The sequence below is a fragment of the Bolinopsis microptera genome, chromosome 8 (assembly GCF_026151205.1).
Source record: "Bolinopsis microptera isolate Bmic1 chromosome 8, MBARI_Bmic_1.0, whole genome shotgun sequence".
Classification (NCBI taxonomy): Eukaryota; Metazoa; Ctenophora; class Tentaculata; order Lobata; family Bolinopsidae; genus Bolinopsis; species Bolinopsis microptera.
In genome coordinates, this window is record NC_087079.1 from 8,782,681 (window position 1) to 8,809,661 (window position 26,981).

Below are 26,981 nucleotides of genomic sequence, written 5' to 3' on the forward strand. Positions count from 1 at the left end.
AGAAATCAAGGGACCCGATAAATGGAAGCAATTGAAAGAGGCTTGAATGTTTCTAAAATTATTTATTTAATCAAACATTGCCAAATTGATTTGATTGAGACGGGGACCAAGGTGATTAATAGGATGATTTGGATGAAGTAGCCAAATTTACAGACAGTGTAACGGAAAATCATTCAAACAAACATACATCAAAAATATATCAAAAACTAAATCAGTAAGCTGTATTTCAATCTAACTCCTCGCTCAGGTCATCTTGAATTTCTGGTCTACTATGTTTCTTATCATAAACATCTCTCTGAAATCCTTTAGCTATTATATAGTGTTCTTTTGATGATTTCCTTGAAGCATCTGGCTTAAATCTTTTAACTCGTTTAAAATAGAATTGGAGAAGCTTTATGAATTCGGGTTCATGAGGGCCATTGTAAATTTTCATGACAACTGATCCTCTATCTTCTAAATGAATAAAGCAAAATTTAAGAACATGAGAACATAGTTTTAATGAATTTATGTGATCAAAAGAGTTTTCACCAGAGACATTGTGTAACATGTCGCTCAACACCAACTGGGGTTTATTTTCTCCCCACATTTCTTCCAAAGCTTTGTTTATAACAGTTGTGTTTTCAACACTGGTCTTTGGAAGATGAATAGTTCCAGGAACAGGTTCAAAGTCAAGTAAATCTATCGACAACACAGGAATTGTAGAAGGTTCTTTTCTAGCCAATTTGACTGCAATTTGTGACCATGAGCCTGGTGCTGCACCAAGGTCAACAACACGTTTCTTCCCTTTGAATAAACTAAATGATTCATTGATCTGTAAAAGTTTAAAAGCTGATCTGCAGCGATAACTTTCTGCTTTTGCTGCTTTAATGTAGACATCACTAGACTGTTGAGCATGCCAACGAGACAGTGGTCTTATCTGTGTTCTAAATGTGACTGGAAGCCATAATGATTGGCATAGAGGCAGTAGCTGAGGATTCGATATCCTCATATTTTCATTCCAAAAGCATGTACCCTAAGAATATGACAGATTCAGAACATTTATGAAAGGATAATCTGCTACTCTAATCAGTCAAGTTAACAATTGTCATTCGTGGGTGATACAATCAGATCATGATAACAAAAGGTTAAATATCTCCCACTAATATTGTGTGCATTAGCAGAAAATAACAAAATTTATGATATGCTTTGGATTTAACAAGAATTTCGCCGCGGTAACACCAGGAACGATCAAATTTCCCTACTGCCTACAATGTAATTGTTCTACTTTATTGTATCCCAGAGTGGTGTTTGGCGCACGTGATAATCGTTTATACATTATAAATACATTATATTAGGTGTGCAAAACTTGTAAAATTCTGCGCGCATCTGAAGTGTTGCCGTTGATCTGTATGTGGTTTGGTTGTAGATCATTTCATTTTTGCGCGATTTTGTTTCGTGTTAACGATGCGTATCATGTCACGTCATATTATTGCATCGTATTGACTGTAATACAATATTCTGTCTTATCTTAGTTATTATTTGTATCTGACGTAAACTAATACTTTTGATGCTTACTCTACACATCTACAGCACTATCGACTATCGAGCCTTTGATTTGATATAAGATACTTTAAAACCATACCGTAATCTTGATCTTAGTTGCTTCTTGAATGTAAATGTAAGGTAACATCTTTTCTCAACTATGTTTTCGCTTTTTACCAGTGTCGATCAACTGTTAAATAATCAGCCACGAGTTTATCATATCAGCTGATATCACGATTTAATTTGTTTTGACTTGCTGAATTTTATCACTCGGTAATTTATTAAGCTTGTTTCACCAAAATAACACTTATATTGATGATTGATCCGCTCAGATGAATAATATGCTATATTTATGAAAATTTAGAGTGAATTTTAACCCGATGGAAACCCGTGTAACAGCCGGTGTAACATTCGTCAAGCACCAAAAACTGGTTGCTGTGCCTGTCATTAATTAACACATAACAGGCGTCGCGCGCGCAAAATAGACTCCTTTTATACACATAATTATAGGGGAGTGGTCTATATTGCGAAGGAGCAGGCTTTTGTGATCATCGTAGGACCGTCGGGCCACCTCATATATCCAAACCCGATTACTTATTCCCTACGATCTTTTTGCCTTCAGCAAGAGTAGGGAAAAAAATTCAGCAGCTCTGTCAATCTGGTTTATTAAAAAAGGATGCCATGTGATGCACATTGCAGGTGTAGCACTAGAATGACCATTGCACTAGAATGACCATCGCTAGTCATAGAGTGGTTATATCTATGACCAAGAAAATTACATGGTCATTTAACTAAATCAATTTCGGAAAAATTGTAAATATGAACTCCTTGAATATTTCGAAATGGCGCAATTCAGCCCCTTTCAATAACTTTGTTTCTCTAATTCCGTCGAATCTTACATATCTAACAGCCTAACCGTTATGGATTTCATGAAACCCAATTCAGTATCGACCAACGACGATATAGTATGGCGAAGATACAAAGTATTTACATATGACGTAGACTTTTGAGGGGTAAAGCACATAATAATAATGATGGGAATTAGAATTGATACCTGCCACCATGGACTATGAATGTTTCTAGACACTATCCTTTTGATATTGAGATATCAAAAGGATCTGGTATCTCAGATCACGTGTACATCGTTCCTTTTTTATGACACAGTAATTTATTGACACTCACAGCTATAATTTTAATCATTGAATCAGTATTTTTATCTGTGCTCTGCGCAATGAATCACATGAATCAGTTTTTTAATCTATTAACTTATTACACATTTGTGCTCTGCTTTAGCATCACTTGACTATTTAAAAAATTGTTTGTTCAGGCCTTGACCTTATAGTCAGCCAATTGGCCATTGCTATAGTATGTATATATTGTTTGAATATTCTTTCATTAAAAAAAATTAGAATTGATATTCGTATCCACTTTAATGAGGATACAATATACAATTAATTAATTAAATATACATGAAAACATAATAAACAACTAAATCACACATTAAAACGATAATCAGATAGATGCGAAAAGAGTTTTGAAATGTACCGGTAACATTGAAAACTCCGAAGTTATTTTTGAGAATATGAGAATATTTGTTTCAGCGCTCGATTTTCGTACTATGATGTAAATTGGCAATAATATGCGCGGCGCGCTTAAAATCTAAGTTTGATTTTAAAATAATTTTTCGGCTATAATATATATAATGTTAAACAAAACATTGATTAATACATTGATTAAAACATATTTTAAAATGTGCTTATGATTTAGCACCAGAGTATTAAAAAATAAAATGAATTGTGTGTACAAAAATTTAAATTTTAAAAATTATTTTATTTCACCAATTTTTTATTTTGACCTAATTTAAAGTTTAAAAACTGTGTTTGCGTTATTTAGCATGCTAGTCTATTGCTTGCTCCTCTAGTCTCACGTATCTTCTTTTGTTCAGGAAGCTTGAAAAGAGCGCCGCGCACATGGACTGGCGTTGTATAACTTAGTGATACAACGCCAGTCTACTTTTGACGGATGTTACTCGTCTTGTTGCTTGTAGCGCGATGCACTACTGGGTCGCGCGCGCATCAAATAATGCTTCTCGCAACCACCATCTTCGGTAGATCGGCGAGATGCACCACTGTGCCTCACCGAGCTGCGAAGGATTGACATCGTGAATCAATTAAGCTCGTCTAAATTTCTTCGAAGTAGCGCGCGCCACTTTCTTCTCGAAATGGCAAGTGCTACGAAGTAGCTTACTGGGCCGCGCTTTGATACATGTTTCGTATCCAAATATCAGAGATTCGGCGGCGCGCGCTTCGCGCGCGAAAAGTGGCATGCAACGTATGTCAAGCCGCGCTCAGCCTGTCATTATGAACATAATAGCCTGCCCAGGAAACCCTACCGGCTGGGGTATATCTCACAAAGTAAAATAAATAGGAACTTCCGGTTTTCAACAAAATGTCCGTCTCATAAATTTAAAGTTGGCTCCCCACGAGCCAAATTTGGGACAACTTAGATTCTGAATTAAACCAAAAAGTTTGATTTTGGGCTAAATAAAATATCACAGCTTTTAAACTTTGCCATTTGCGAAGTAATGTCGTTGTCATGACTACTAGGCTCAATACAGCGTGTGAAAGGTAAACTTGACGTGACGCGCGACGTCAAACGTGCTGTTGAAAATCTATCACCTCTAGCGAGCCCAGCAGGCGGTAAGGTTTTTTGGGTGAGGCCGAGGTCCCCAGGTAACGAAGTAGCGCGCGCCGGGCCAGATCATTAACAATGGTCAAGTTCACTTGAATTGCACTGATCGCCGCGCACTTGCACTGATCGTGCGCGGCGGGTCATACAAGGTTACAACGTATGATAAGACTAGTGTGCCAGGTATATTGATATAGGTAATGCATGTTTTGCAATTTTACGCAAGGAACTCAGTTGTACTTGCAGTACAAATATCCCGTATTTAATTTTAATTTAACGGGTAATACTCGTAAAATATTTGTTCCTAGTCCAACTCGGCGCGCGTCCTGGTAGGTTATAAACCTTCAAATTTTAATCTATTTTAAAATGGTCGAGCGCGATGGTGCTAAATTATTCGAACGTGATTAATCACTTTACACTCGATCTTCGACATTTTTCTAAAAGGGCCTTTGCGACAGTTCGACACTCGACAGTTTATGAAACCAACTATGTGTATTGCACATCCTAAATTTTCGATCATTTAATTGATAAGTGAAAAGAAAAACTGAGATACTTACTGGGCCGCGCTCAGCCTGTCATTCCGCCTAATGTCTATTCGTTTATGAACATGATAGCCTGCGCCTGAGGTCCCCAGGTATCTGAGATCCTTGCTACACGTTGCATGTTGCACATCTCTGGCGGCTGTGGATTATAAGCAATAAGGCTACAACCCGGCCGGTATCCATCATGCATGAAAACTCGTGATAATTTTGGATTTGTGATAAGTTATTCGTTCAATTTCTTGGATTTACTTATTTTAGGCCACCATACGTACAAACATTTTTTGACGATTTTTGGCTAATTTAAATCTTAAATTTGTAATACGAATTATAAACAAGCCTTCATTGGATAGTAGATAACAGTTTAAAAGAGACTATGTGAGATGTTAAGTATAAGCTCATCTATTAATAAAATGCTGCAGAGAAAAAAGAAAGGGACGAATCCCTTAAACTGACACACTCAATACCAAGCACTCAATACCATTTCCAGCCGTCTGAATCTCTCGCAATATCACTTTCATCCAACAACAAATAACCAAAACATCAATCTACATTAAACCCAATAATTCAAGACCATCATTACGTTAATTTCAATGGATACTAAAATCAATGCGTTACGGTAACATATCAAGATTAATTAAGGAGCCTAATATACTGGCATACCTTTGCGAACCCTAGAGCACAGAACCTATACGACTTAAAGATAACTTATTAAATCTAGAGCTCATCAATCAAAATTAAATAAAATCACTGACAAGTTAGACCTTCTAGGTCTCATGGACAAATACATATTCCTAATCAAAATAAAATAATTAATATTTCCTGTTTCATTTAATGTTCAACTTAATAAACTTGTGCCATCTTTCATGTAAGCAAAATGTAACTATTACTGGATAAGTTGTGTGTGTGTACAAAATAATATATATCTAACACGGTACGGTAATCATCGAAAAACTCATCAAGAAAAACTTATGCTGTAAAATATGTACTAATTCCAAAACAATATGCTACAATTCTCAGAAAATTTACAAACTCAAATTCCATGCCAAGGTTAAGTTATTTGTATTTAATATACTTAAAACTAACACTCTTAATACTTAATACATATTATAAATATCGTAAAACGATCAATACAACCTAATTGATACAAACTCAAAATACTTAAGATAATATTTATTAAGTAAACGAAAATAAGGTTTAGAAATACAATACTTTTAATCATCAAATGATGCACCGATATTAAGGAGTACGATAAAGAGTCTAATTTTGCATATTGAAATTGATCAATTATGAAGGAGTCATTTTTGCCATCCTCCCAACTTTATCATGCTTCAAAAATAGACCTAAAATTATAATAAAAGCATACAACTTGGTGATTAAGTGTGTTTTCAAGTTGGAGTCACAGAATTCGAGACTTTAAATATATAATACGATATAATATTAATCTTAAAAATACGTGTACTTAGAAAAGTAGAGGGCCAAATTTTACTTAAACACGGGTATATAATAATGGCAGAGCCACCGTCAAAACTTCTATCAACCATATGGAACATGGTGCTTTAAGTTTAACCTAAAATCAACAACATGCCTACCACAAATATGAGATCCTAGATATCCTAGAATATTCATGATCATATCTTTCTGAAGTCCTATTCAACTAAAGGTATCTCAGGGATGGGGGTAATTTAGATATATCCACGTTATAGTCTTCCAAGGCGTTGGCTTCTGGAGGTCGTTCAGCTAGTTTGAATTTCTGTAAGCAGGTTTCAAGTTCTTCGTTTTTGTACTGAAATTATTAAGATGCTGTGACTATTGAATCTAAAATGAGGCATCGGTAGTCTATTATACTCTAGATACAGTAACATACAGTCCGCCTGTTACTGGGATGATAAGTTAAACACTTTGAACCCCTCTGGACACCACGTCATTCAAAATTACAAGCATTGCTCGAAGTTTGCACTTTGTAATTAAATGTGTATACAAATTCTAATTTATCTTCAACTAACCTCCTCAAGGACAACTAACAACTAACCTCCTCAAGAACAACTAACAACTAACCTCTTCAAGAACAACTAACAACTAACCTCCTCAAGAACAACTAACAACTAACCTCCTCAAGAACAACTAACCTCCTCAAGAACAACTAACAACTAACAACTAACAACTAACAACTAACAACTAACAACTAACAACTAACAACTAACAACTAACAACTAACCTCCTCAAGAACAACGAATCCGTCAAGTGTTTTGCTTGAGCTCCTGGCACAATTCTGACAATGAACCTTGCGATTCTCCACAAAGAGGATGTTGAAAACCTCAACCTCGCAGATCTCACAGTAGTGGGTCCATTCTTCTTTCTCTCGTCCGTGGAACTGGATTTCTATACCTGCCGGGTAAAATTATAGTCAGTTTATGAGGAAATAATCCAATAAACGTCGCAGGAATTTGTGTTATTTATTGCTGATGAGAATATATAAAAAATTAGATAATTGCATTGTATTGTATATTAGGTAGAAGATGTTTGTATAGTTATGTATTTTTCATATAATAATAAATATAGTCATGAAGGTCTTCCATATGCATCATAGATATATAAAATGTTTAAATTATAAGAAATAACATGTGATGTAGAAAATACAAACCATATGGACTACTTCATAAGATTAGCTAATTGGGTATATTAACTGGGCATTAGGGTCAGGATGGGGGGACCATGTTATGGTATTTAAGGAATTATGATAGTCCTCTATCACAGAATTTAAAATATGATTTCTTGGAGGCGCTGTGATGGACACAAGCTAAGAATTAACAGTCAACTAGCAGATGTCATCAGGTCCAGTAACTATTCTTAACGATACTAATTCTCATTATTCTGAAAATACTCAAACCGCTGGCAAAGCCTTCCTCATCAATCTATAATTGTAATGACATATTCTGTTTTGGTAGTTGGTACACAGAGACAAATAACCACAGTAACTAAACAATTTGGGGTTAAGTTCGGAGTAGGAGACTAATTGAGATGGTTCCGGTATATTTCTGAAGTAACTTGAGGATCAGTAACGGACAGAAGTACGCATAACGCAAACGTTAACCCAGTACATTGTTCATATAGTCCGTTTGTTGCAGTATCATGAGTTTGAGTGACTACGATTATCTACCCAAGGTCATGGAGAAAACAGCGCGTTTTGAGCCTGACAAATCAGATGTTATCAGTTTAGGAACGCCCAAATCATTGAAGCTTACCAAAGAGAATCATGACGAAGAAGAAGGGCAATGTTCATTCGAGGAGACTTGCTTTACGGATGAGCACGAAAAGCTTTTGTCGACTGATCATTTGAGTCAATGCGTGGTTTCATCGGAAACGCTTTCATTGGGGATTTTGAAAAAGAGCTCTTCAAAAGACTGGGATGCTAAGTACTCCAAAAATTTGACTATGAACTCGACGATTTCTCGAAACCTCGAAAGCAATTACGTGAGGACGCCTCTACCAAATAGTTCAACAGCATTCCTCAAACCTGAGGAGAAAAGTCAGTTCATACGAGACACGCTGGACAGTGCCGCTTTAAGGTCCGCACAGAGTGTTCCACAAGAGAGGCTACAAAGAAATAATGATCCTCCACCGAGGAGAAATGTGGGGGCCGTGATACCACTCAAGGGTCTGGATAGAAATGATACTAATATCGGGTGCATCGGTGAGATGCTGGTCTTTCTGTCCTACCTCCTGATAGTTTGCTTTTTTCCTATCGCTATACTCTTTTGCTTAAAGGTACTTTGCTTCGTCCGTTATATTTATTCCGTATACCATTATGTAATTTTGATACGATTTTAGTGATTGACTTAAAAACGAATAATACCAATTTCACAGAAAATCAGATTGAAATGACTGAATTTCAGGTGATCCCAGAGTACGAGCGAGCAGTAATCTTCAGACTGGGTCGGATAACCAGAGGCGGAGCCTGGGGACCAGGTCTGTGTTTCTATGTACCGTGTCTAGATGAGATGACAGTGGTGGACATGAGGACCCTCTCCTTTGTAGTTCCTCCCCAGGAAGCTCTGACACGTGACTCAGTGACGGTATCAGTTGATGCAGCCGTCTACTTCCGGATCAACTGCCCAGTAGCTAGCGTGTGTAACGTGGAAGATGTGGAGAAGAGCACCCGACTTCTCGCGCAGACAACACTCCGCAATATCATGGGAACTAGATCTCTGAACGAGCTGCTGATGGAACGAGAGGAGATATCTAATAGCATGCACCACACCCTGGATATAGCTACTGAGCCCTGGGGCGTGGTGGTGGAGAGGGTCGAGATAAAGGATGTCCGGTTACCCGTCAACCTTCAACGATCAATGGCAGCTGAGGCAGAGGCAACCAGAGAGGCCAGAGCAAAGGAGATTGCAGCGGAGGGAGAGAAGAATTCGGCAGGGGCGCTAAAAGTGGCAGCTGACACCATGATGCACTCTCCTTATGCCATTCAGCTGAGGTACCTTCAAACAGTAACAAACATTGCGAGTGGAAGCGGGCATAATTCGACGATCTTGTTTCCAATTCCGATGGAACTGTTGAATTTGAAACAGGCCATGCAGCAGCTCCAACCAATTTATCAGAACGTGAAACAGGGAGAAAGTACATGATTCAAGAGACGGTTACCCACCGAATAAACTTAATGAGTATTAATGCTTTTCATACAAAATTACAACGAATTCTTCATGTTATGCATCCTGGATTTGGACAGGATATGACCCGTTTAAAATATTTCCATCACGTTACATTATATAATACTAACCTTCTTTTGTAAGTTTTTCTTTGATTGTTTTGCAGGTGTTGAGAGTACCCTCTAGACAATGTCTGATCTGTGCTACTAGCTGACTATCGTAAATCTTTGCAAATCTGTAGAAGTTCTGAGTATTAAAGTAGAATTGATCTTTTACGATTTTAATTCATATAACTGATAACGATAGAAGTAAGATTATTAAAGCCATGTTGTTAGAATTTATATGGTAATCTAAAAGTTACCTTGCCATATTCCAACTTAGATGATTCATTGGTACGATACTTTTAACTGCTTTCAATTTATTCCATTCATATCTTTCGTAAGCTTTCACATATTGTTGGTGCGTCATAGGACCTGAGAAACGGTGTGAAAATACATGTTCATACTTAAAACAATAAAATTATTCAAGAACTAAGTAAAACTAGTGCATGTTATGTTGAATGGTGGTCAATTTTGATAAGTTATTATTGGTGTTTGCTCCTAACTTGAGTGTCAGTAACGCCATAAAACAGCATGAGAAACAATAGAAAAGAACTTTTCCTGACGTTGGCCGGCGACGACTTCTGCATCACATTTAATGATTTCGAAGACCTTCGCGGTAATTGTGATATTAACCTGTGTTCCATGCAATGTTGTTGCACCATCCCTTCGCTTGAACCCAATGAATAGCCCCAGCGTTAATCCAAACCAAATCCTCCGGTCTTTGGAAGAACCGATAGAACGGTATATTCTCCTTGTGTAAGTCTTCAATCAGCGGCCACCAAGATCCTGCAGAACAATACAATTAAGATTAGAGCGTTGTAAGTTTACAACATGAGTAGTAGCTATATCACAACTAACAAGTATCAGTTCGACACGATATTGTTGCACGTTGCTCTCGAATGGTGAAAAACCAAAACGCGCAGCAAAATTGGTGACGCGCGCGAAAATAAGCTTTGGCGCGAAAAAGTCTCAACATAAAAACAACTTTGCGCGTTCCAACTATGAAGCAAATTTCACTTCAATTGTATGGCTACACGTTCTTATTCTACACACAATGACTCATCAGATCCCATTACCTGTAAGATAGTTTATCTTGTTTCTCTCACAGATCTCATGAAACACTCCCCAATACTCCTGAGGAACCACAAACCATTCGCAGTCACCGGGTCCGATATTCAGGTTCAAGGCTGACATATTGTTATTTTCCTGGTGGCCTGGAGTGCGGGATCCCGGTACCTGTCAATTGAAATATTTACGGTATTTGATTTGTAATATAAAACTGTAGGGTCGGATCAACGCACTGTGTAAAACCAGACTTTTCGGTTCGGACGGAATCCTGATAATTTGCCATGGAATTTCAGTTTGCATAACAACCCTACTTTGATTGAATTTTAATAACGTAAGGAATGCGAACACTGATAAACCCACAGGGCCGGCTTACGTAATCCCTGTACACGACTTACCTTCATGTAGAGTTGGATGGTGTTCATTCCTAGAATTTTATGTCCCATGTAACTTAGCATATTTGAGCTGCTTTTCACTCTGCAGAACGGTGGTAGCTTTTCCAGTTCTGCAATCTGAAACGGCCAGCGGAATTTCAGCAATTTGTGCCAACACTTGAACACTTGCAACTGCATTAGATCATCGATTTGATTATATTAAAAATGGTGAATCAACGTATTGCCAGCAGAATTAAGTCTGTAATCAGCAAAAAATACAGCCCCTCTAGCCAGATAAATTGTTGTTTGTTTGGGGACCGGTTTTTTATACCCGGCCAATGTTTACAAAATAATATAATACATAACAATATAATTTTATTTAATATGCGTGAATATGAAAATTAAAAATGTTGATTACGTCTATTCATTAAAAACAAAAACAGAAACTTTAAAAATTAAAACTTGTATATCATGATTTATTATCATATAGTGACAAATAATTTGATTTGATACGACAGATGATCACACGCACTGTTTTATAAGCTACTTGAGGTTAAAACAAAAAAGAATAACTGAGCCCATGTCTTATCAGCACCTGCTAGCGCTATCTATATGATGCTATTAATATGACAGTGAATGGGCAGTGAAAAAAGTGGCATATGGTTGATAGTGACTAGTGTGCTAACCGTCTGGTTTTATTTATTCCTTAGTTTATTCTCGGTAGTTGATTTGTTGTGTGCCTGATCTTGTCGATTTACGTAGCCCGGGTAAATTATGTAACAGAAAAGGTGGCCATTCTTCATCGTTTCCTGAGCTTTGTAGTTCTATCATTACACGCTTCGCTGATTTCTTATATATGCTTATTGAGAAAATGCTAGATGGGCAAGTTATGCGACTAATGTTGTGCTCGGTAATAGCTAATATAGGACCTTTATACAGAACACTAGCGCGTAGATCTGGTTGAGAGAACGTTGTTAGCCAGTCGATATTGTCGTCATAAGACGTGCCATACTTTGGTATATCGGGAGGAAATAAGTCTTTTATCGACGACGGCAGAAGGCCAGGCATGTAAGTTATCTTGTGCATCAGAGTCAGAGCATTTTTTATGATGACCCCGTGTACAGATAATATTTCGTACTCTTTAAACGTAGTTTTAGTATGATCCGGAAGCTTACCGTCCTTGTAATAGTAATTCACGTAGCCCGGCATAACTGCTCGTATTCCCTGCTTTTGTTTAGTGAACAGTGATTCAATATGGGATTTTGCAGCAAAGCCCCAAACTAGTGAACAGAAATTTAAGTGAGATTGTACAAAACTTTGGAAGATCTGTAAGCGTGCTTTGATTGGTAATTTGCGTTTTATTTTGAACATAATACCTATAAACCGTGACATTTTTGTTTTGACGGCTCGGATGTGGCTGGCCCATTTTAGTTTGTCGTCGACGATAACTCCTAAAAACCTGGCCTCCGTTTTGCGTTCTATAGGAGAGTTGTCGATACTTACTTGTAGAGACGATAGATCTACCCGTCTTTTTGAAAATACCATATAGCAAGTCTTCTTCAGATTAAGAGCTAGGCCGTTCGAGTTAACCCATTTTATCAACACGTCAGTGAGGTGGTTTACTTTGGATATAATGTCTTGTACATTTGATCCGGTGATAATAATGTTTGCGTCGTCTGCGTATAATATAAATTTAGCTAGGTTACTGATTCCTGGTAAGTCATTGATATATATGACAAAGAGCAGGGGGCCTAATATGCTCCCTTGTGGAACACCGTATATCATAGATTCTAATGATGAATTGGAGCCGTTTAGGGAAACAAATTGACTGCGACCACTGAGGTATGACTCGAACCATTTCAACGCAATGCCACGAATACCGTAATGCTCAAGTTTCCTGAGTAATGTCGCGTGATCTAGGACGTCAAATGCCTTGCTATAGTCTAAAAGTAATAAAAGTGCTATTTGGTTCTTATTTAGAGAATGCAGAATAGAGCTCTGAGCATTGAGAAGTGCGTGCTCACATGATCTTCCTGGTCGGAATCCGTACTGATTCTCGAATAGAGAGTTATTCTTGTCGAGAAATTCTAAAACGCGTCTGTGCATTAGTTTTTCATAAATTTTTGAGAACGAGCCCAGAAGCGAAATAGGTCTATAATTCGCTACGTCGAGTTTACAACCTCCTTTGTGTATAGGTGTAACTTTTGCCGTTTTCAAAGCTTTAGGGAAAGCTCCCTCTACAAAAGATGTGTTAACTACTTTTGCTAAGGCGCATAAAAAATTTTGGCATGTGCTGGCTATTTTCAAGGGCTCAATCTTTGAATCGAGAGTTGCCTTATTTTTTAGGCCAATAATAATTCTATGAATCTCGGTGGGCCCAGTAGGTTCGAGGTAGATAGACGTTGGACATGACCCGGTCAGATACTCCTGGAACCCCCCAGGATCGAAGGTCTGTCGGGAACTGATCTGAGACTTGATGTTGGCTGCGATGCTGGAAAAGTAGCCATTGAACTTTTCAGCGACTGCCGAGTTAGTACTCAAGATCGTCCCGTCAGTATCCCTCAATCTGATTTGATCAGATCCCCGTCTTTTTCTGTTTAGCAGGCCGTTGATTATCTCCCATTGTTTTTTGGAACAGTCCTGATATTTTTCAAATTGTTTTTTGTAATACCGCTCCTTGGCAATGTTAACGTGTTTACTGCAAAATAGTTTCATTTTGTCGTATGCAGCTATGTTTTCATCAGTAGGCTCTGTGATATTAAGATGGTATAATTGCTGTTTACGTGCACAAGCTGTTTCGAGCCATGGAAGTATCCACGGCTTCGGATCAGACCGTTCATTTTCACGACGATTACGATTACTCTTAACGGGGTATGCAGTGTTGTAATGTTTCATGTAGATTTCTGAGAACTTGTCATACTGTTCACTCGCACTGCCTGATTCCCGCGCTTCCTCCCACGTCTCCCCTTCCAATAGCTCCTTGAACATAGCATTGCTGGCTTCATTCATAGTACGTGTTTCACGGTATTTTGTGGTATCGGTCCTATTTGAGTGTGTGGTGTGCTTTTGTGATACTGCACGTAACTTTATAGTGGTCAACGTTGCAAGATGATCGGAGATGTCGAGTGTTAACACGTTGCTACTTAATGTGTTTTCAATATTATTTGTGTACACATGGTCAATAAGGGTGGCACTGTGGTCAGTGACTCGTGTTGGTTTTGAAACAGTTTGAACAAAACCATATTTTGCCAGTGTGTCAATGAGGTTCTGGCTTGAGGAATCAGTGTCATATTTAATAAGATCAATATTTGCATCGCCATGAAACATAACGTGTTTGCGTGAGTGTCTATCTAGTCTATTAAGTACGTGATCGAGTAAGCTAATGAACTTATTTGTATCTCTTGACGGTGATCTGTATAAATTTACTATAACCTTGGTTTTGTTAAAACCTTTGCAATTATGAATTTTGACTAGTTGGAACTCGCCACTCATGTCTTCAGGATCCAGAGCTAAGTCAAGACGTTCAATTTTATCAAAATCGCACACACGTTTGTTTATATAGATTGCTAACCCACCTCCTCTCCCCGATTTTCGTAAAGGTGCTTGTATAACAGGTTCGTGAAAACCCTCGATTGTGATATCATCAATACCATTAGGCAGCTTATCAATGTTACAGTTAGTTTCATTAAAGCATAACACATCACATTTTGAGAAGGTGTGGATTTCTTCTCTAAGATATGTTATGTTTTTTGCTAGTGATCGTATATTTAATGAAAAAACTTTCAACTCGTCTTTGGCGGAGTTTGTGACGTTTTTAGGTTCTTGATATTTGCACTTGGTTAAGATTTCGCTTATTTCATTCCAGTATTCGTTGTTCATGTCACTATTCTGATCTAAACTATTGCCGATGGAATTTATTACGTGCGAGCGATCATATGGATTGAAACTAAGACGTGATGCGTGAAGGTGGTCGAACTTATCATAGAGATCGAATGTCTCTACATTGTAACCTGGAATCATTGATTCGCAACATCTGATGCAACCTAACGTTTCCTGGAAACATTTCCTATGCACATGGCCCTCGCACCATGCACAAGTACGCAAGTTAGACTTAGAGTAACACCAGCCCGGACAGGCCGTGCATTTGATTTTAATTTTTTGACTATTGCTAACTTCACCGTTTGTGTTCATGATGTTTTTAAATTTCGTTGTGAATTGATTAATCAAAATAAATGTTTATGATAAGGTATATAAGAATATATATGAAAGTCAGACCTGCTTCGCGAAAACTAACAGTTTTGTGAGCTAACAGATCCTGACTGATACTAATTTACACTAACTGATTAATAATCTTAACTATCTAAAACTAACTATCTAGCGAGTGTGCTAGTAGAGCAGCTTAACTTTGACTGTACTGTACTAAAACGTGTAACTTTAACTTGACTGTAGCTTAACCTCAACTGTACGAAAACTTGCTTAGTTTGGAACTTGTAAGACCTCGCCTACAATTGCACTCCGCATTACCCGTCCGTTAACAAACAAAAAACAAAACAAAAAAACTTTCATTAGGTGTGTTGATGTGTAATCAAAATATCATGTCAAAGATTTGTGATGAATATGAGAGTTGGACGATATATGTGTATGACTGCTAAGTACTAAAATTGTCTTTGATTAAAATTTCGTAGCTGAATAATGGAGATAGTGGTAAAATGAAAATCTTATCTGTAGTATTGCTATTTTAGGGGTGGCAGATAAGAAGTGGGCCCATTTATGCATCTGATTGTTTCTGATTGTTTAGTCGTGAGAGCTTATTTGTGACACAATTAAATTGAATTAAATTAAAACAGCACGTGATTACATGTGCCGTATCGTGGCCAGGAGTTGACTCGTACATATATCACCAACAGAATCTCCTACCAAAACTAAACTAAAAATTCTCCAGCGTGTGATCTATCCTCAGTCAAAATATGACTAGCATAACACTTGATCTACAGATCATAACATTTCATTTCCCGATAACAAAAACTGTCTCAGTCGCAAGAGTTATTGATTAGAACTTGTTAGATCAGAAGCCTAAAATACACTTTTTACCTGTGCTCCCCACTTTTTCTTATCCGATAAGTCAACATTTGTACCGAACTGTATCATCTTGAAATTAGTGAACCGCTTCGGTCCACGTCTTTTAACGCTGGCTAAGTCTTCGTGCTGAAATACAGGAATGTTAAGGTTGTAATGCAGCCAAGACGGTTTTAGTATGTACATTAAAAATTATACTTCAGTTTTATATATAACTTAATATATCGTCACCTATATTATAGCTTGTACATAAAAAATATTGGTACCTCACTTTTATTATTTATAGATCTTTAAAACTTAATATCATCATCAAAAATTCAAAAGTTAGTACAAATTTAATGGAATGTTATGTAATGAATAGTTCCAAACCTTGTCATTGCCTGATCTGTCTTGTTCTTCCTGTAGGAATTCTCTAAAAGTGCTAGCTTGGTATTGAGCATATTTTGTTATCGTTGAGTGGGAACGTGTACTTTCACACAGCCACTGCTTCTTTCTTCCCTGCCCGTTCTGAGATAATGTTAGTTTAGATAAATTTCGTGACCGATAAAGTTTATTACGCTGTAGCACTGATCTACCAAAATCGAATCACTTATTGAAATTGAACTGCAAGTTAAAGAATTCACATTTTTGACTAATGACTGATGATGTCATGTTGTACAACAAAAGATAAACAAAACAGATCGAATCTAAACTAAAATTCGTAATCTGATCTACCTGAACATCCCAATTCTCGTCGGGAGACTGCTGCCACTGTGTCCTCACTTCCACCGGGTGGTCAGGGTTACTGTTCAACAAAGTCCGTGTGTTAAACATGGTCAAGTCCAGTCCCAGGACTTTGCAAAGTCCTTTGATGACAATGACTGGTTGTTGGGATTCCACACACAGGTCCCGGAGTGTTTTGGAGAATGCGTCTTCCCGCGTGGGAACCTGGAGAAGAAATGATGGGGTTAGGTGTGTGATAACAATAACATGAACCAGTTTTAAGCAGTATTTCGGATTCAAATTATATAGAAAAAAACTTTAAGCTGGCATCGCATTAAAGCAGGGATTGGATTCTCATGACCGAAAGACATCATTTAAATCAAAATTGAAATATTTTCATGAATAAACGGAATTTAAAATATTTCATAGCACATCGAGAAATATTTTGATTGTTGAGCAATGAATCCATACGTGCATACACATTACACAATCTAAGATATTAGAGGAAGTTTATCACAAATCCGGGCCCTGGGGTGAATGTTGTGACTACTTACTAGGGTTGAGTGTGTGATTACTTACTCTGATAGAGGGTGTGGTAGGGTTGAGTGTGTGATTACTTACTCTGATTGAGGGTGTGGTAGGGTTGAGTGTGTGATTACTTACTCTGATAGAGGGTGTGGTAGGGTTGAGTGTGTGATTACTTACTCTGATAGAGGGTGTGGTAGGGTTGAGTGTGTGATTACTTACTCTGATAGAGGGTGTGGTAGGGTTGAGTGTGTGATTACTTACTCTGATAGAGGGTGTAGTAGGGTTGAGTGTGTGATTACTTACTCTGGTAGAGGGTGTGGTAGGGTTGAGTGTGTGATTACTTACTCTGATAGAGGGTGTGGTAGGGTTGAGTGTGTGATTACTTACTCTGATAGAGGGTGTGGTAGGGTTGAGTGTGTGATTACTTACTCTGATAGAGGGTGTGGTAGGGTTGAGTGTGTGATTACTTACTCTGATTGAGGGTGTGGTAGGGTTGAGTGTGTGATTACTTACTCTGATTGAGGGTGTGGTAGGGTTGAGTGTGGCAGGAGGAGGAGGGCGGGGAGGAGGAGAGGGTGGGGCGTTGTATACTTGCTTCATATCACTGGCCTCTGACGGTATCTTTGCTGCCCAATGAGTCGGAACTGCAAATTTGGCTGTTAGCTCATCCTCCGATTATAACTTCAACAAAACATCATGATTCAATCATATCTTCTGCATGAACAGTTAATACAATTACTAGTAGTTTAACTCGATTAAAAAGAATCATTTTGGACAATAAATCTTAGAATGACGACATAGTGTCGTACCTTCAGGTTTCTTGTCGAGTTTATTATCAGTTGAATTACCATCGCTAGTATCCATCTTCTCCTCTTTTTGTTGAGAAAATTTGCTCTACAAAATATTTAAATAATTAAATAAATATGTATATTCTAACATTTATAACACGCTTCGACAGATACCCAAAAGAAGATACATTTAAGACATTCAAGCACGACTTAGAACGGAAATATGATTTCCCGAGTGAATCAGCGGACATACAAAAGAAACTTTTAACGATATATCTAATTTATATCAAATTAACTATCTCATAAATACTAAATAATAGCCCAATTAACACATGAATGAATCATATGCCACATTAAAACAATAAAATTGGCAGTTAAAATTCACAGATAAGTAGACAATCTGTTCCACCAATCATCTTACATTCAATTAAGCATTTAACAGTCTAAGATACAAAATAAAATATATGAAGTACGCTATTCTGACGCACGAGATGTTGGGTTTTGATCATTTTAAGGCTGTGTGTTGGCAAATTGAGGTCGGCTTTGGCAACTTTGCGGTCGGGTTTAGGTAAGATCAAGGTCAGAATATGTTGAGTCCCCATATAATATGTTAGAATACCTAAAGATACAAAACTCACGTCATTCTTAGTCTCCTTCTTGCTAGTGAGCTGAGCGGGTATGGGTAGTCTCCAGGCCTCCTGTATCTGGGGCAGACTGCTGTGTTGAGCTGCTCCTGTTCCTGATTTGCTGTTCAGCTGGCGTGATATCGCCTTTATGCGAGCCTGAGAGAGGTATTGTTATCAATAAGTCAATAGGTGTAGGATAACCTGGGCACGGCCAAAACTTTATATATTTTGATTTTAAACCGTCTAAGTAAAGATCTTCTTGGCTAAAACTCTATCGCTGGAGCTCAGATTATGGTATGACTGTGGTCGACTTCAAGATGGTAGATACGGATCTAAATATAGAATAAAGTGATCTATAAATAGATCTAAAAGCCAAGGTGCCAACTCTCTTCGAACACCTTCTCCATCAACTTTATATTCAAACAATAATTACCTGCTGTACTAGCATTCGACGAAACTGCACTGGAAACTTGATAACTCTTACTTATATGCGATGTTTTTGAATGAGGCAAAATGTTCACCATAATAATAGTATGTTATATAATATGTATTATTTGTGAGTTTCGTAGCACGACTAGCAGGCTTTCCAACGAGCTATGTGGGGTTCAAACCCCATTTTCTCACAATTTGGAACCCCTCTCCCTATATACTGTTTTATCAGAGTTTTACTGATTTACCTGTAGTTTAGCAATAGGATCGTAGTATCCCTCCCCATCTAGATTCCTACTGAGCTCCACTGCCTTCTTGTAGCAAACCATTGCATCAGCCGGTTGCAGGTTCTGTTCGTACAATATACCTGTAAAACATGCATGTGTGATATCACTGACACTATTAAAGGTTTAACGGGTGATATCATACGGTTCCCAGGGTTAACAACATGCGACATTATAAGGTTTGACTTATCTAATTGAAAATCTTTTCGAACACATACAAGAATACAGGATAACACAATTATTATAAAACATTTAAAACATGTGACATCATGGGTTTAACTTTACGTTTGCAACACCGTGTCAAGTATACACATACCGTCATAAGAACCCATAAACCTTACTAACATCTACCACCGCCCACAGAAGCCTACCAACAATACAACTATTGTAAGAAAAAGTACAAGTTGATAGGTTAGGCCGCCAACTTGCACCCTTTACAACAATACAACTATTGTAAGAAAAAGTCAAGTTGATAGGTTAGGCCGCCAACTTGCACCCTTTACAACAATACTTCTTTGTTAGAAAAAGAGATTTTTACCTAAGTTAGTCCAGGCGGCACTGTGCTGAGAATCAATCTGCACCGCGCAAATGTACGCCTGCAGTGCATCCATGGGCTGGTGCTGATGCTGGTACAAAACTCTGAAATATTCATTAGGTTGAGGAGGGAATATTATGAAATTTGTCCGTGTAATAATAACATTAGGAAGAGTGTTTTTGAGAAGTGAAACGAAATGAGTTAAAAGATTGCTGATTCCAGTGTGGCTCTCTTATACTATACATGGATTACCAATAATTGAAACGTAACTCACTTTAAAGACTTGAAATCAAATTTTAAGTACAACTCGGGCCTCGGCCTTATACAGTGTTTACTGTATAACACTTGCTGTTTACTGTATAATACTTACTGTATAAGAGCTTGCAGCTCCATCTGTATTTGAGATCTATTCCTGGATTTGAAGTCTATTGATCCATTCAAAATACTGTACATGTAATTAGCATACATGTTAGGTTCGTCACAACATAGTATTCTGTCATGAGTTTGACGTGATAGTTTTAATATACGAATAAGTATTCAACGCTTGAGTGACTGAGAAATGAAAAATTGTTTAAATGGTTCACAACAAGCATTAGTTTTTTATTGTCCACAAAAACATCTAAAGTTGCCGAAAATATCATAAGTTAGCCAACAAAATGTGTTTAAACCTTACATAAATTTTTCGAATCCATAGAAAGGGCCTGACTGACCACACCCTCTTTTCTGACTCTAGTTTGAACTCTACACAACTTTAACTAAAAATAAAGCTTTGTATCATATATATAAAGTTTATATTATATAAACGTACACACATCTCCGCCAAGTCCCCACATGACTGCTTTACTGTAACTCATGAGGAACACACAAATTTACCCTTCTTCTATGTGATACACAACACAGCTATAACACAGATACTCAATATACAAATTGGCACTCTGACATAAAAGAAGAGATATTATAAGTCGTCATGTTACTCATTATATAATATCTCCGTTACTAAGGTTATACTATAGACCTCACTAACTGAGGGGAGGACACTTAGCGCACTCCTTCTAACACTGTGTAATTTAAATAACAATAGTATTATTATTATGTAACTCTGTAACTCTTTGTTATTAGTTATAATATTCATGAAATGATGATGTGAGCCGTGGGCAAAGATTTTAATTAACGACAACGTCCTTTCGTGGCTATCAGTTATCACAAAAGTTAATGAACATTGAACAATTACAATAATAATGAACAATAACAATAATAATGAAGAGTTTATAGTTAGTTACATTATATAATATGTATAAAGATAATGACTAACCCGATGGAACACCAAGTATCTGCATTACGATCCAGTCTATCAATACTCTGTCTGTACGCTAAAAACGCTTCATTCACTTTGTTCTGTGCTGAATAACATCTCCCCAGAAAATACCAACTCTGTCAAATAATAAAGGTAATTAATGAAGGTTCAACCTGATATAATCTATCGACTACATATTATATCAGTGTGTTTTATTAATACAGGAAGTTTAAATATAAAATATTGGAGTGGTATACTAACAAAACTAAACGAGTACTGCAATACAACGTGTACTTAGTGCTGTACTTAGTACTGCACTTAGTGCTGCACTTAGTGCTGCACTTAGTACTGCACTTAGTACTGCACTTAGTACTGCACTTAGTACTGCACTTAGTACTGCACTTAGTACTGCACTTAGTACTGTACTTAGTACGGCACTTAGTACTGCACTTAGTACTGCACTTGATATTGTACTTGATACTGCACTTAGTACTGCACTTAGTGCTGTACTTAGTGCTGCACTTAGTACTGCACTTAGTACTGTACTTAGTACTGTACTTAGTACTGTACTTAGTACTGTACTTAGTACTGTACTTAGTACTGTACTTAGTACTGTACTTAGTACTGTACTTAGCACTGTACTTAGTACTGCACTTAGTACTGTACTCAGTACTGTACTTAGTAGTGTACTCAGTACTGTACTTAGTACTGTACTTAGTACTGTACTCAGTACTGCACTCAGTACTGCACTTAGTACTTACTACCTGAGTCAATAAGTCTGGACATAACATTCGCATATTAATGAGATAGCATATAATGATATTGGCGAGTGTTACAATACACATGCGATAACATGCAATCGCTCAAGCAGCAGATTGCGTCTAGGACAAACAAAAAACTCCACTTCTCTTCTAACCTGGCCATTGCTGGGATCAGTTTGTACAGATTCCAGCAGGAGAGGTTCTGCTTTCTGTATCCGGTGAATGTCGATGGTACTGGAGATACTGGAATGGTATAGCCAGCCTAGCTGCCTTAGTGTGCTGGCTCGAACCTGGTGATGGGAATTTCAAAAACTGGGTACTTGTTATGTAAATTATGAGGAATTTATGTAAATTGTGAGGAAAGAGACTATGCCGGAAAAGGCTAATCTTTATAAATTTACCAAATTTGGATTTGAGCCAATATGTAGAAATAAACAAACTTATTTTGATTTATACAGCTCAATTATAACTCAGTTATTTAAAGTAGTATGCGAAGTGATCTTGATAAAGAAACTTAATAAAGATAGGTAAAATTGTTACCTTGGACGGGACACTCTCCGTAGAAAGAATGGTTTCGTACATATCTTTAGCCAGGTTGAACTTTCCCTGAACCTCGTATAAATGGCCGATGTGGAAGCGGATCTCAAGAGGACTTAGAGAGCTGGGTGCAGTATCCAGGAGGGCGAGGTGGAAGTGCTGAAATGAGGGGGAGTTAATTGGTTTATTTAATTAATTATCAGTATGCAATGCTCAAATTTAATGGTTTTTTTATGCACCAAGTTCACGCCTTGATCTTGGCGCTTATCAGGGAACAGATGGTGCAAAACGTGAGATATACAATCGAATTCGTTAATTGGTTGATTGAAGCACGATAACTTTCCATTTTATATTTACTGAGAGTCCTGTCTTATTAAAAGGAATTGAGTTCGGCATATCTATCATATCTTAGAATCCAGAGGTTTTAAATTACAATTTTTCAAACATTACCGAGTCCGACTACAACCTTATACAGATTAGCATTATCATGGAAACATTGAATTATGTAACATATTTGAAATTTTAGACCCGAGATAATAGCCAAATACCACGCCTTCCCACGGTCACAACGTACCTTCAGTGCAGCATTAAAGTCGTTCTTGTTTTTAAACATGATAGCAAGCCTGATGTGGACTTCGTTCTTGCGACTGAATCCTGGATCAATATACAGGACTTGCTGCAGTGCTTTTGTTGCCCTGATAAAATGAGAGCAGGTTTATTATGTGGTAAAATGAGAGCAGGTTTATAATGTGATGATTTAACATGAATAATATAGAGTCTAAACTCTAAACAGTAAACTCCTAGTTTACAACAGGAGTGATATAGGGAAATGTTTAAAATGTGTTGTCAAGATAAAGAATGAGCATGAAATCATCACGAAATTTAACATAACAAGTGTTTAAACGCCACTATTTTATTGCACACAACTGCACTCTGTAGTCTGAAGCAGTGAAACTGACCATTGAAAGGCGTTGAAGTGGAAGTAAACAAGACCCAGTCCGTACAGGAAGGCGGCGTTCTTCCAGTGTTCAGGGTGAAGTGTTATATACTCCTGGTACGCTGACATCGCTGGGGGATACAAAAATATAAGAGAAAGCATTTGAAAAACAGCTTGGAAACGGCTAGAAGTGCAGTTAAGTCCTTATCACGAACTTAACAAGAATGATTATAATTTACTAATTATTAATTAATAACTAATATAATCTGACTAATTACCTTTGTCGTAATCCTCTAAAAGTAAGTGAAAATGTCCGAGCTGACAGAAGAGGTCAGGATTATCATAAGTTGAGTGAAGGAGCTTGTTCAGCTGCGATGTAGCCTAGAAACAGGGAGGTAGGGTAGCAGCTTAGCAGGTAAATAGTGGAACTAAAATCGAACTATTTACTTTTAGTTTTATTTTATCAGAGTGTTTATAGTTATGACTGTTTAGTGTTTACTAATGAAATTATTTGCAGCAGTCAGCTGGCACGCTCATGTTTAGCGTTACAAATCTCATTACTTTATTAACATTTCAAGGCTCAACCCCCCTCAGGGTTATGACATTTCACATTCACACCATGTAGAACCTGGCCTTGCCCCTTACCATAACGTGAACCGAGTAGAAACCTGGCCTTGTTCTCCTAACCTGGCCTTTTTAGGGCCAGGGGGCCCTGTTCTCCCACCCTGATCTTTCCCCTTACCATAACGTGAACCGAGTAGAAACCTGGCCTTGTTCTCCTAATCTGGCCTTTTTGGGGGCAGGGGGCCCTGTTCTCCCACCCTGATCTTTCCCCTTACCATAACGTGAACCGAGTAGTAGAGTAACATGGCCTTGTCTTACCTGAGTCAAGTAAACTCTCTCTTCCTCAGCCTCTTTGTGTTCCTGACTCCCCTCCTCAGGACCCGGGCTAGAGTGTATCCTCAGGAACCCAAACAACCTGCTATCATACTGGCTCATACACTGGATCTCCTCCAGTTTAGAAGAAGGAGGAGGAGGAGGAGGAGGGTTACTCATAGGAAGAGGGGGAGGAGGATGTGACACCTGAGAGGAGAGGTGGACTGCATTTCTGATAGGAGGTTGGGGAGGAGGAGGACGGTTGGTGGTGTTGTCTGCAGCTGCTGGAGGGTGTTCCGGAGCTAGAGTGGAGATGGAATCTTTCGAAACAGCCACCTGTTGTGGTAATCTGATTAGAAACCTGATAGGGGGCTAACGTGATGGTTAGAAACGCTCATCTTACAGTTAATTTACTACAAGTACTAAGGATTGACAAGGATCGGACTAATATGGTTTTCAAAAAGTATTAAGTAAAAGTATAGCAAGTCGAGAACTATTATCTTGTGCAAGGATTGTTAGTGCCCACAGATAGGGGCTTTTTGTTGAATTAATCAATAAAAATTTTAAATTTCATAAAAATATAATCTTACAGGTTGGGGAGGATGTGCGGACGATGTCATGCCCTAACCCACGCCACCATTCACTACCTAGCTCAGCAGATATACTTGTTAAATACTAAGTAACATTTAGCAGAAATAAGATACTATTGTCGGTGTTATTTCATATAGATTTGAGTTCATTTTCTAAGAGAAACAATAAGAAATATTTCGTATCAGGTTTCCGGTAATATTTAAAAATGACGTACTATGATTTTTAAATAATTCAAAAATTTGCATTCGTTATATTAAGACGAAGTTTGTTTTCATGCCAAGTTGTATTTTATTGAGACTGTGCAATTAGGTACCCAGTTCTTTTTGCTTTTTGTTAGAGTGTTTCTTCTAATCGAAAGTCACATTTGTTTTATGTGGCAGTACAATGTTGAAATGATGTAAAAACCGCGCAGGATATTGTAAACAACGGAATAGATATTTTAAATTGGGCATTTAATCAACTTATTATGTGCTCACCCAAAAGTGCTATTGTCTTTACTTTCGACATTAAGTTGTGACCAGCACTATATTAACTATACGGCATAACATGTGATAAAACTTAAATACACAGACAGATAGACGATAAAAGAGACAAAAGCTATGCTACTACATGAAACAAAAGTACACTGAACAACCCGAAACGAATTGCCAACTGCCTAGATCGACTACAACCCAATTACTGTCCTGAAAAATCAGCACCTCTAATATTCCTCATAACATATTATATCATAACATTTGCATACCAGGCAGAGAAAAAGAGTTAACAAGTCAACCTAACCCGATACAAGGAACACAGAGTTCTCACTATACCAAACACACATAGAATAAGTGCAGGCTGGTTAATGTGTACACTGAAAGTATAGCCAACTAGCCCAATGTACATGGCTAATTGAGTGCAGGCGCTACCTACCGGAAACTAGAGGCAGGGAGGCAGTAAACTAGAGGCAGGGAGGCAGTTGTAATAAACTAGAGGCAGGGAGGCAGTTGTAATCAACTAGAAGCAGGGAGATAGTTATAATCAACTAGAAGCAGGGAGGCAGTTGTAATAAACTAGAGGCAGGGAGGCAGTTATAATAAACTAGATGCAGGGAGGCAGTTGTAATAAACTAGAGGCAGGGAGGCAGTTGTAATAAACTAGAGGCAGGGAGGCAGTTGTAATAAACTAGAGGCAGGGAGGCAGTTGTAATCAACTAGAGGCAGGGAGGCAGTTGTAATCAACTAGAGGCAGGGAGGCAGTTGTAATCAACTAGAGGCAGGGAGGCAGTTGTAATAAACTAGAGGCAGGGAGGCAGTTGTAATAAACTAGAAGCAGGGAGGCAGTTATAATCAACTAGAAGCAGGGAGGCAGTTGTAATAAACTAGAGGCAGGGAGGCAGTTGTAATCAACTAGAGGCAGGGAGGCAGTTGTAATCAACTAGAGGCAGGGAGGCAGTTGTAATCAACTAGAGGCAGGGAGGCAGTTGTAATCAACTAGAGGCAGGGAGGCAGTTGTAATCAACTAGAGGCAGGGAGGCAGTTGTAATCAACTAGAGGCAGGGAGGCAGTTGTAATCAACTAGAGGCAGGGAGGCAGTTGTAATAAACTAGAGGCAGGGAGGCAGTTGTAATAAACTAGAAGCAGGGAGGCAGTTATAATCAACTAGAAGCAGGGAGGCAGTTGTAATAAACTAGAGGCAGGGAGGCAGTTGTAATCAACTAGAGGCAGGGAGGCAGTTGTAATCAACTAGAGGCAGGGAGGCAGTTGTAATCAACTAGAGGCAGGGAGGCAGTTGTAATCAACTAGAGGCAGGGAGGCAGTTGTAATCAACTAGAGGCAGGGAGGCAGTTGTAATAAACTAGAGGCAGGGAGGCAGTTATAATAAACTAGAGGCAGGGAGGCAGTTGTAATAAACTAGAGGCAGGGAGGCAGTTGTAATCAACTAGAGGCAGGGAGGCAGTTGTAATCAACTAGAGGCAGGGAGGCAGTTGTAATAAACTAGAGGCAGGGAGGCAGTTGTAATAAACTAGAAGCAGGGAGGCAGTTATAATCAACTAGAAGCAGGGAGGCAGTTGTAATAAACTAGAGGCAGGGAGGCA

General features: G+C 38.1%; 3 protein-coding genes across 3 annotated transcripts; 1 reads left to right on the plus strand and 2 right to left on the minus strand.

Annotated features, from left to right (window-relative positions):
• Positions 1-132: 132 nt before the first annotated feature.
• On the minus strand, positions 133-1,017 carry LOC134819605 (ribosomal RNA large subunit methyltransferase E-like). The gene has a single exon (XM_063829622.1). It carries the CDS (start codon positions 986-988, stop codon positions 227-229), a length of 762 nt encoding a protein of 253 aa, XP_063685692.1. The 5' UTR covers positions 989-1,017; the 3' UTR covers positions 133-226.
• Positions 1,018-5,089: 4,072 nt separating this feature from the next.
• On the minus strand, positions 5,090-24,991 carry LOC134819579 (lysine-specific demethylase 6A-like). Its single transcript, XM_063829588.1, has 23 exons — positions 24,907-24,991; positions 24,323-24,652; positions 23,719-23,821; positions 23,463-23,571; positions 23,078-23,198; positions 22,507-22,662; positions 22,122-22,256; positions 21,224-21,342; positions 19,915-20,015; positions 19,341-19,459; positions 18,676-18,819; positions 18,059-18,143; positions 17,763-17,893; positions 16,734-16,946; positions 16,389-16,526; positions 16,035-16,148; positions 10,968-11,081; positions 10,581-10,740; positions 10,138-10,290; positions 9,765-9,876; positions 9,535-9,638; positions 6,967-7,136; positions 5,090-6,534 (listed from the first exon to the last, which is right to left on the minus strand). Exons 1-23 carry the CDS (start codon positions 24,934-24,936, stop codon positions 6,406-6,408), a joined length of 3,090 nt encoding a protein of 1,029 aa, XP_063685658.1. The 5' UTR covers positions 24,937-24,991; the 3' UTR covers positions 5,090-6,405.
• LOC134819591 (band 7 protein AGAP004871-like) lies at positions 7,853-9,796 on the plus strand. Its single transcript, XM_063829607.1, has 2 exons — positions 7,853-8,516; positions 8,645-9,796. Exons 1-2 carry the CDS (start codon positions 7,881-7,883, stop codon positions 9,380-9,382), a joined length of 1,374 nt encoding a protein of 457 aa, XP_063685677.1. The 5' UTR covers positions 7,853-7,880; the 3' UTR covers positions 9,383-9,796.
• Positions 24,992-26,981: the final 1,990 nt, after the last annotated feature.